Source organism: Petaurus breviceps, unplaced genomic scaffold, assembly GCF_028583685.1.
Source record: "Petaurus breviceps papuanus isolate PSGF00001 unplaced genomic scaffold, PetGlider_PUasm1.0 90845, whole genome shotgun sequence".
Taxonomy (NCBI): domain Eukaryota; kingdom Metazoa; phylum Chordata; class Mammalia; order Diprotodontia; family Petauridae; genus Petaurus; species Petaurus breviceps.
The window spans coordinates 329875-341554 of NW_027187359.1; the positions used below are offsets into that span (position 1 = coordinate 329875).

The 11680-nt window shown below is 43.0% G+C and overlaps 1 protein-coding gene across 2 annotated transcripts in view; it reads left to right on the top strand.

Annotated features, from left to right (window-relative positions):
* The first annotated feature begins 9806 nt into the window (after positions 1 to 9806).
* The window catches only part of CCN5 (cellular communication network factor 5), a 16978-nt gene continuing 15104 nt past the window's right edge, over positions 9807 to 11680 (top strand). Inside the window, exon 1 of one of the 2 annotated variants that reach the window (XM_069071828.1) lies at positions 9807 to 10254. In XM_069071828.1, coding sequence (XP_068927929.1) covers positions 10195 to 10254 — 60 coding nt within the window. In that variant the 5' untranslated portion in view covers positions 9807 to 10194. The remainder of the gene's footprint in view (positions 10255 to 11680) is intronic. The other variant, XM_069071829.1, reaches the window with a different exon arrangement.

Consider the following 11680-nt stretch of genomic DNA (forward strand, 5'->3'; position numbering starts at 1 on the left):
GACAGCTCCCTCAAAGCCCAACCCATCTTTCGTGTCATGGGGTGGGAGATTGTAGGAGAGACAATAGTAAAATAAGGGAATGCCAGCCAATGTCATGTACAACAGCAACTTTATGGTCCCTGAGACTGTTACAATAGCTGTGAAAGCCTGGCAAGAGCCCTGAAACATCAATCAAGAGGGTTTGGGCAATACCAGTCATTGGGGTAATACCCCAACCAGGATGATAAAACTGCTCCTATGAATCTAAGAAATAGATAGGACCAGTGTTGAAGACTGGGTCATCATAATGGTTGGCTTGACATAGAAGAGTGAAAAAGGAGAGGAAAGGAAAGGAAAGGAAAGAAGGACTTGTTAAGCTCCTACTATGTGCCTGGTACATAATAAGGATATGTTTTACAAATATTATTACATTTGATTCTCACAACAACTCTGCAAGGAAAGTGCTATTTTTATCCTCATTTTATAGTTGAAGAAACTAAGGTATGTGTATGTACATTGGGCGTGATTGTCATAGGAAGGGGGGTTAAGTGACTTGCCCAAGGTCACATAGTATCTGAGGCTGTATTTGAACTCAGGTCTTCCTGACTCCAGGCCTACCACTCTATCCATTGTGGTAAAGAGTAGCTTATTACCAAATAAGCTGATTATTGAACAAGTTTCTCCAATACATGTGTGTGCACAGACATATACATACACACATTTGTGTATATGCACAATACAGATATGTGATTGTGTTTACATGTATACACACATGTGTATATGAGTATGCATACATATACACGTGTATGTCTATATAATTTTTACATACATATACACATACACATTCCCTTTGTCAATTATCACAAAACTTTGATTCAGTTTTTGTAGTCACAGCTTACTGTGACTATACCCAAACATAGTGAATGCTAGAGTTATTGATATTGACATTGAAAACCCTTCTGTATTTGAAGCATATGTGGCACAATGATGTAAAAAATAATTCACATAAAACTCAGCATTTTTCAGGGAGATAGTTTAAACCCATTTTTGTTCTTCCTAGCCTCAAATTCATTATCATTTCTCTTAAGAAAAGCTAAACATAACTTCCAAATTAAAAGAGTTAAGTCAGGGGTGGCTAGGTGGCACAGTGAATAGAACACCAGCCCTGGAGTCAGGAGGACCTGAATTCAAATCTGACCTCAGACACTTAACACAAAAACTAGCTGTGTGACCTTGGGCAAGTCACTTAACCCCAATTGCCCTCCAAAAAGAAAAAAAAGAAGTGAATGTTGAAAGCTATCTTTACATGTAATTGGAAAAAATAAAATATTATTAAGTTGGGTGGGGGAAGAGTTAAGCACCTACTGAATACCTAAAAGGATATCTCCTTGCCTAGAATTATAAATTAGAATTCTGCTTGATATATTCCATGAATTTACAGACCATAAATCCTTGTGGCACAAACACAGACCTAAAAATAGCCTAGAAAATTCAACCAATAAACTGTACAAGAATTGGACTATTATCGCAGCTTGATCTGCTGCCCACAACTGCCCAGTTAAAACATTAATTGATAAAAACTCAAGAGTTGACATTTTAAATAAATTTCACTAGCCCCAAAACTCATAAATTCTAAGCTTCTTGAAATGAAAAAGTTTCAAACTACAGGGACCTGACTGAGGAGATCAGAATCACATGGGAACAGTATGAGGTGCCTCTTCTCCTGCTGTTCCGTCTGTTACTGGAACTGGATTGAGAATACTTTCAGTGAGCCCATGGAAAATGATTTTATGTCCCCAAACTTTCAACTGCAAAAAGTAGTTTCTAATCTCCCTGCACAATGTACTACACTCCCTGTAGTACATTGAATATAAAGGAATAGTAACAGGAAGGTGAGGTATCCCTGTACAATTTTTATCTGAACTCAATTGAAAAAGAAAGAATGAGATGATGTCATACTTTGGGATAGGAAGCCCATTCCAAGACATTATTCACCTGATTGACTCCTGACCAACAACCTCGCCCCATGGCTCATCTGCTACTCTGCCTCAAGAGGAAGACCCTCATTGGCTTCCCCTTGCCTCCTCTGAACCCAACTCTTACTCCTCTTCTTCTTTAAATATGATGACCCTCTTTGACTTTCCCACCATCTTCTCTGATGTGTGCTTACTCAACCATGAGTCTACCCCATTATCAAGGCACCACTCACATGGCTGTGTCATAGATCTCCTTGCCAACCACAAAAATCTCTTTTGAGCTGGCAAATCCCTTCCTATGACAATCATGCCTAAATATAATTTCTACTTCACAGTATAGGGAGGGTTGTTTCTTCATGGGGTCACCCTCTCTAGGCTAGTACCTTGGCTCTGGGTTCATGTTGCCTTCTCTCTCCATTCGCTTCAATTCAATTAAAACAAGCCTGCTATGGATCTCACATTGTAGGAGCATCTCAGTCATCTGTCACCCAGGATACTTAAGCACTGCCAAATGCATAATTTCCTTAGGGTGTGTATTCCTTCTGTTGTCATAGATCGCAACCTCTCCCCATGGGAGTCTTGTCCAAATCTTCCTATAAATCCTCCATAGGAGATTGATCTAATCACTCAAATCCTTCATTTGGTTCTGCTAATGTTAGCACTTGGGATGACATCTATTGTCTCTCCCTCTTGCTGTGTAAGCAATCCATTTTCTTGTAGAGTTAAATGTGTCAAAATTATGAGTTTAGAGGTGGGTGGGGCCCTTTGAGTGCATTATAATCCAACCTCCTTATGTTACAGTTGAGGAAACTGAGGCCCATGACTGTCTAGAGTCACAAGTTAGTAAGTGGCAGAGGCAGAATTTGTACCCATGTCTTCTTACTCCAAATACAGTACCCTTTCCATGCTGTCTTGAGGATATGTTAAAAATTCTTGTGCATATGCTACTGTATTGTGCTGAGCCTACTTACACCCACCATGCATTTTTTTCCGTTGCCCTTAGGGGCAATTTGATTTTTCTCAGTTTTTTTGTTCCCTAATTCATTTTGGTCTACTGGATTGAGCCTCAGACGAGTCAGGAAAACCTGGGTTTTAATCCCTCCTTAGACATATACCAGTTCTCTGGTATATACTGGTATACCATATACTTTCTGGCCTCAGTTTTTTCATCTATAAAATGAGGAAGCTGGACTTGAGACTTGATGATATTTATAGTGTTTTATAGCTCTAAATCTATGTTTCCAGGGGCACCTAGGTAGAAAGTACAGTGAAGAGAACACTGGCCCTGGAGTCAGGAGAACCTGAGTTCAAATTTGGCCTCAGATATTTACTAGCTATGTAACCATGGATGAGTCTCTTACCCCTAATTGCCTCCAAAAAAATAAATCTATGTTTCTATAACCTAGAAAACAGCCAGCGAACCTATTTTCCTGAAATGTTAATAAAATATATCCAATAAATCTCAATCTCATGCCCATCTCTCATCTAGTCTACCAGATCAGATGTTGGGGCCCTTCCCCAAAAGGGTAATATTCTCTTTGGCTCACTATAGCCCCCATCTAGCTTGTACTCAGTAAAATCTATTAGTACAGTTTATGAATAGCCCATATCTAGGTTTTTACCTAATGTGAGTCTTCAGTTCTCATATAAATACTTAAGGTAACAAATGCATATCAAGTAGAGAGAATTTCTTTCGTTTTAGCCTCCACAGAAATTGTAGAAGATAAAAAGACTAACAGGAATTCATAAACAAAAAGCATTCACAGTAGCTCACAAGCCATGTCTTCCCCCTCCCCCCAGATTTGGAAAGACATAAAATTTGGGATATCCAGTGTGGCAAAACCATGACTCTCCAGCAAAATTCCTTTCTCTCACAGCCCCTTCCTCATTCTGCACAACTGTCCCCTCCCCCTATCCCAAGCTTGCAGCGCTATCCTGTGGTTTGAACTACCACTAGACAGTAAACAAACTTTGAAGTTCTTGGAAATGCCGTCTACGTTGTCTAAGTAACTCATGGTAATGTGGACGCACAAAGTCCAGATCTTCTGTTCACCTGTTGTGGCTTTACATGTCTTATTACTTCCCAGCTGCTGGAGCCAAAATCTTCTTCTATCTCCAAGAGACATAGGAATTCCTCTTCTCTCTCAAGAACGTCCTATTTTTGAATTCTTGAACTTGGGGTTATTATCAAGGCAACCCCAAAGTTTGTGCTGATCAAGGAATTCTCTCCCTACTAGAGGCTCATACTTACTAGCTCATACTACTGGGAAACTCCCTCTAACTATGAGACAAGGATCCAGGTATGACATTGTCCTTGGTCTCCCTCTTGGGCCACGTGGGTGAGCCCACCTGGCATCGCTTCTCTTTGCTCCTTTAAGATATTCCACCTCCTCCCACCTGCCTCTCTTGGGCTGGGATAGTCCACTCTAAAGAGCTTTCCTTGGGCTCGAAAGGTACAGGCAAGCACATCTAACTCGCCTGAGTTTCTCCAGGATTCTCTATAACTCCAACAGCAGTTACTTTCTCTTTGGTTGAGAAAGTGTGTCCTTGGGAACTCTCTTCTTGGAGTGTGTGGACAAGCACTTGTAGTTCCCAAGTGTCTTCCCCCAAGGTGACCTTAATGGTTCAGATAGAGGGGGAGGAGAACTTTTTCCATCACTCATCTCCAGTTCAAGCAAAGAGGTATCAAGAGTAGTCTTGCTGGTTCTCTCTTACAGAGTGTCCCTTCTACAGTGAGTCCTGGGCAATAAAATCATCTCGGGGCAGCTTCAAGTCACCCAAATTTAATCAGTTTTCTTTTGTCCCTTTAATAAGGTACCAATGGGCACGTACATATTAGGGGGTCTTTATCAAATGTTTACTGACTTGTAACTCCATAAATCAACCAATAAACATTTATTAAGCACCTATTATTTGCCAGGCACCGTACACATGCTTTTGGGGATAGATACAAAGACAAAACTTCCTTCCCTCAAGGAATTCGCACTGTATTGAAGGAGATGGTATATACTTATATAAGTATATACAAAATACATACAAAGTAGATGAAAGACACTTTTAGAAGACAAGGAACTAGTAGATGGTCAGTCTTTAAAAAATACCATCTACAAAGATGGAACTTAGGCTTGAAGGAAGCCAGAAATTCCAAGAGGTAAAAATGAGGAGAGATGCCATTCCAGGTAGTGGGAACAGTCAGTGTAGAGGTACAAAGATGGGGAATGGAGCCAGATGACCCAGGGATAAATCACTGGGCTTGGAATCGAGAAGATCTAAATTAAAATCCTGCTTACTGGCTGCATGATCTTTGGCTAATCAATTAAGTAGTCTGGGCCTCAGTTTCCTCATCTGTAAAATAAGAATGTTTGATTTGATGATCTCTAAGGTACCTTCTAGCTTTAAATCTATGATTCTATAATCCTATGTATTATGTGTGAGGAACAGGGAGTAGTGGGCCAGTATGACTGAACATCAAGCTGAACACTTCATGATAACTCACTTGATAACCCCTCACATTTGAACTACATCAACAGTCAGGTCTGTGGTGAACAGCAGGAGGAGGGGAGCCTTCTCCACACTTCTCACCAAGATCCCTCACTGTATCTGGGCCATCTCCAGTTGTCCTGATCCATATCTGACCACTGGACCCAGATGGCTCTGGAGGAGAAAGTGAGGCGGGTGACTTTGAACAGCCCTGCCTCACTTAAATCCAATTCACTTTCACGTCATGGCATCGCCTCCCTGATGTCATGGTTCTCTTTGAGGGTGAAGGACAAACAATAAACCACCCAGTTCCCTCCTCCCCTTCTCTGCACATAGTGGCCAAAGTCACACTGTTTATGAACTTCAGGCTTCCCTGACAACACGATCAAAGCCACCAAAGGATTCTTCCTGCCCAAGAGCTTCTGGTGATTCCCATATACACCTCTCAGGAACCTCTAGGACCACACTAAACATTCCTGCCTCTGGGTCATGTAGACATTTGGGGCTACTCATGTTAACAGTCAAAGACAGTGCTGGGCTGTACAACATAACAAATGCCATGGACTCAGTCAAGACTTCATTCCTCTCCATCCCTGTGGCCTTTCCCTCTGATTGGTTCATTCCTATCTGCACCTCCATTTTAAGTAGAAAAGCCCAGGTCAAGCTTCATTTCTTTCCAAGCTGTACTCCTGACTCTCCAGACATCTTCCACCCACCCCTACCCTCTTTTCAGCTCATTTTTTTCTGTGTTGTCTTCCCTCATTAGAATGTAAGTTCCTTGAGTTCAGGCACTGTCTTTTTTTTTTTTTTAAGCAATCAGGGTTAAGTAACTTGCTCAAGGTTACACAGCCAGTTATTTCTGGATGTGGTGCTAAGTATCTGAGCCCGGATTTGATCCCTAGGTTATCCCAACACTGGGGCCGGTGCTCTTAACTCACTGAGCCACCTGGCCACCCCTAAGCAATTGGAGTTAAATAACTTTCTCAAGGTTACATGGCCAGGTGTTTCTGGGTGGGTACTAAGTGTCTGAGCCCAGATTCGATCCCCCAGGTCATCCCGACACTGGGGCCGGTGCTCTTACTCGCTGTGCTACTTGGCCGCCCCTCTGTCTTTCTTTTCTACTTGTATTTGTATTCCCAGCACTTAACACAATACTTATCACATAGTAAACACTTAATAAGTGCTTGTTGACTTCCATTAAAGAAATTACTTACTATTTCTCAAAGTAGCTCATTCTACTATTGCATGGATCTTCTCATTACCGAGTTCTTCCTATCGAACTAAAATCTGTCCCTCCTTGTCCTTCCCTATAACTTCCCCTCTTTGGTCCCAGTTCTGCCCTCTGAGGCTAAGCAGAATAAATCTGCAGAACCTTTCTTTCTCATGATAAGTCATTCAGAGATTTGATGATGACTATCACCTCTTCTCTAAGTTTTCCCTTCTTCTAGATAAACATCCCCAGTTCCTTCAACTGTTGGATTAACCAAAGGACAAAAAGAGACAGAAAGGTGCCATCCAGGTAGATTGAAGATACCCTTGGGACTTGTGCTATGTCAAGCAGCTATTGTATTTTAATTAATTAGTTTTCAACATTCACTTTTATAAGATTTTAAGTTCCAAATTTTTTTCTCCCCTCCCTCCCATACCCCTCCCTTCCTTTCCTCTCCCCAAGAAGGCATGAAATCTGATATAGGCTATGCATGTACAATCATATTAAACATATTTCCACATTAATCATTCTGAGAAAGAAGAATCAGAACAAAAGGGAAAAAACAGAAGAAAGAAAGAAAAAACAACGAAAAAGAGAAAATAATGTTTCTATCTGCATTCAAATTCTATAGTTCTTTCTCTGGATGTGCACAGTATTTTCTATTACGAGGCTTTTGGAATTGTCTTAAATCATTGCATTGATGAGAAGAGCTAAATCTATCAAAGCTGGTCATCACACAATGTTGCTACTACTGTGTACAATATTCTCCTGGTTCTGCTCACTTCACTCACTGTCAGTTTATGTAAGTCTTTCAAGGTTTTTCTGAAATCTGACAGGCAGCTATTTTAAAAAAGAACTGAAATATTCACCTCACATAATGAAGAGGCTGAACAAGACAAGAACAAGAAAATATAAGAATGAAGGAGAAGGAATATAGGACAATATTCTTCTTCCTCAGAAAGTGGTGGTATGGGTTTGATTTTAATTACAGTCAATTACTGGTCAGATTATATTTGGGAATAATTTTAAGCATGTTGTCTCAGCCCAGTTACATAAATTGGGTTTGAATGTCAGATCTTTCACCATGTAATCTATTTATCTATCCATCCATTCATTTATTGAGGCATTTAGGGTCATGTGACTAGTAAATATATCTGAGACTGGATTTGAACTCAGGTACTTCTGATCCCAGGGCCAGTGCACTACCACCATGTGATCTTGAGTTTCTCTCTCTGTGTCTCTCTTTGTCTCTCTGTCTCTCTCTTTCTCTTTCCCAGTTTTCCTTAGTGCTAGAGTAGTTGTCAGAGGATCTGGGATTGAGTGCTTTCTCTGCCACTTATTACCTATATGACCTTAGGCAAATTTCTCAACCTCTGTGGGCCTCATTGCCTCTAAGTTTCCTTCTGCCTCTAAATCTATGATCTCATTATCCTTCCAGATCTAAAATCCTTTAATGTTTTGATTGTGGTTGGCTAATTCTTCCTCAAGAAATATCCCCTGCTACTTCACCAATTATTTCTCTTCTATATAAGGATAGTTGTGTGCTGTTGGAAGAGGGCAATAGGGCTCCTAAAAATCCAGGGCTCCTACTTTCTATTTTTTTTCCTAAATGCTTTGGGTAACCTTTGATCTCTCTGTGTTTCAGTTTCCCTAGTAGCATTTAAAGCAAAGGCCCAAATCATGAACTGATAGCACCAACCTCAGGTTTTTCTCCTGAATCATAGAATCATATAGATCATAGAATCATAAATCACAGAATCATAGGACCTTAGAGATCACCCAGTCCAATATCCTCATATTACAGATGAGGAAACTGGGGCCCAGAAGGAGAAAGGGTCACGAAGGTATAAGCTTGATGAATAACCCTCACAGAATCGTTGTCGCCTGTTAGGCACCAAAAAGAATTCAGGAAGGCAAAAGCCTGGGCTATGGTCTCAAGTTGCTTACAACTGAATTCCAGTCATGTTTGGGCCAACACTAAGCCTTCCAGGACAATTTCTCAACAGAAATCCCAAGGGGCTCCTGAGAGTTTCTCTTGCCCTGCTCCTTCACTGGTAGCCAAGCTAAGAAGCCATAAAGTAGCAAGAAAGAAGGGAATGGGGCTGTCCGTTCCCTATTCACACCTGGGCCAACATGGTCTAGGTAAGTGAGAATGTGTTGCATTCCCAAAGTCCTTTGAAGCAGGTCCAGAGAAAGAGACTTCAGCATTCTGGCTAGGGTAGCTAAGGGGAATGAGCCAAATTCAGGGGATGTTTTGCTCTGATCCCATGACTCTGGGCTGCTTTAAAAATCCCCACCAGGGAACACTGGCTGATGCTGAGAGTGTTGACCTAGGATAGGAGGAAGAAAATTCATCACAGACTTACGGGATGATAGAATGTTAGAGCTGGGAGGGACCTTGCAACATAATATGTTAGAGCTACAGGGAACCTTAGAATATTTGCACATAGAATGCCAGAACTGGAACAGAATTTATGATACAGGGTGTCAGAGCTGGAAGGGGTCTGATGTTTTTCTCCTGTTCTCCCCCACACCTGGAATGCTCTCACTCTTCACCCCTTCCTTTTGAAATTCCCTTCAAGGCTTATTTCAAGCGCCATCTCCTACAGGAGGTGCAGCTATCCTGATTCTGCTGACCCACTTGTTAATCTGCCTGCCTTCCCCACCTCCTCCCCATATCACATTGTATTTATTAAGTACCCATCTTGTATTTCTTTTTCTGTGTGCCTGTTCATCTAAAACAATGCTTGATAGTTTCCCTGTTGTTCAGTCATTTAGATTATAACCTACTCTTCCTGACCCCATTTGGGCTTTCCTGGGCAAAGATACTGGAGTGGTTTGCCATTTCCTTTGCTAGCCCCAGTAAATGTTGCTTGAATGAATGAATTGAATAGAAGAACTAGAAGATATTTTGGAGATCTTTGAATCCTATATCCACATTTTACGGATGGGGAAATCAAGGTACGGTGAGTAGCTTTTCCCACGGTCCCACAGTGATTTAAAAAAAAATCCTTTTGTATATTGATATATAGTTTTTCTCTGTAGAAAAATGAGATAGATGTCCCTGCCCTAGGTGTTTCTGACAGCCTAGGGAGGGAGTGATGCTGTGGGCTCTCAAATGCCCAGATAGGAAAAGCAGACTCCCTTAGGGAGGGATTGCTGGCTTGAAGGGCGGAGAAGAGCTGGAGACAGCTGCTAGCTGGGCAGCTTTTCGGCTCAGGGCTCCGGCCATCCCAGCTCCAGACTCCCCTCTGCCTTCTCAATGGGTTATGCGGCCTCACCTTGAGGTGAATGAAAATGTCCGGCGGAATGTGGGGAGGAAAGAATGCTGAGCCGCGGCCAAACCTCCTCGTGTTTGTGTTTCATTCTATGAGTGACATCAGAACCCTTGGAGTATAAGACCCACAGGACTGGACTGGAGCCATAGGCGGGCTGCGCGCGCGCGCACACACACACACACACACACACACACACACACACACACACACACACTGCTGCCTTCCAGCTTCGAGGGGAGTGATATGGTGAAGCCAGAGAGCCGGGAGCAGCATGAGGAGTCCACGGGAGAGGCCACTGCTCGCGCTCTCTCTCCTCTGCCTCCTGTCTGAGGTAAGGGAATTGCCACACCTCTCCGTAGCCAAGTTCTTTTGTTTGAGAGTTAAAAAGAGAGGCAAAGACTTACTACATCTGCTTCTCCCCACATCTCCCCGTGACCCTGAGTCCCACAAAGCTGCCTCCCTCTGCATGCCCTCCCTTCTGTGCCCATCCCTAAGCTCGGGGTCAGCCCTTTCACCCTGAAGTCTGGGGACCAGGAAGGATGCCTTCCTCCCCAACATCTCCGAGAGAACCAATGAATGGCTGGGCTTGGTAACACATTAGTGGCAAGGCTGCGCTAGGGGCTCCGTCCGCTGCTTTCTAAGGGGAGTGAGGCGACAGGATGCAGGCAGGGAATTTCAGCGCTGCTCGGGAAAAGCAAGGCACGTTTATGAAGGCAGCCGGGAGCAGATGTGGACCAGGCTGGGCTGGGGAGTACTGCATGGGCGCCGACTCCGGGCTGCACAGTCCTCAGAGCTGCCATCGGTCTATCCCTCTGGAATTCCTCGGGTCCTCGTTCCTGGCATCTCCCGAGTTGGACACATACAAACACAAGCCATGATATCACTGCAATTTCATGCTCATTGGAAACCTGACCCATTCACTTGACTTTTCAGCTGTAGATATCTGAGGCTAAAACCGCTCTTGAGTGCCTTGCACTTCTGAGTGGTGCCCAGTGGTGCCCATCTCAGAGGCGGGTGGGTTGCTTCAGACTGCAGTGACTGAGCTTCTCTCCTCACCCCATTCCTCTCCTCTTTCTCTCTTTTCCTCTCTCTCTTCCGTTTTCTTTTCCTCCCTCCCTCCCTCCCTCCCTCCCTCCCTTCCTCCCTTCCTTCCTTCCTTCCTTCCTTCCTTCCTTCCTTCCTTCCTTCCTTCCTTCCTTCCTTCCTTCCTTCCTTCCTTCCTTTATTTCTTCCTTCCTTTCTTCCTTCCCTCCCTCTTCTCTTCCTTTCTTCTCTGTCTTTCTCTCTCCCTCCTTTCTCTTTCTACTCTTTCTCTCCTCTTCCTCCTTCCAGCCATTAACCTATCTTATTTTATCTATCTATCTATCTATCTATCTATCTATCTATCTATCTATCTATCTATCTATCCCAAGCAAGGAAAAGACAGGGAAACCAGAGGCAGGAGGGCTAAGAGCCCGTTTTTTCTATGCATCCCCATATCTTGTGGCTTCTTGGTCACTTATCTCTAGAAAGAATCAATTAAAGAATCCTCTTGGGGATGGAGCACATCACTCCCAAACATATTGGAGGCAGGGAGAAGAACTGATGACCATGGAAGCCTTCTTGGGAGGGGTAGGGCAGGTGGTAGGGAAGGACTGGGATCTACTGTGGGAAGAAGGTTCCTAGGGGACCTAAGAGGACTCAAGAAGATTAAAATGGAAAACAACAACCATACACACACCAAAAACCCCCTCTTAGATTCATTAACTCCCTCCTCC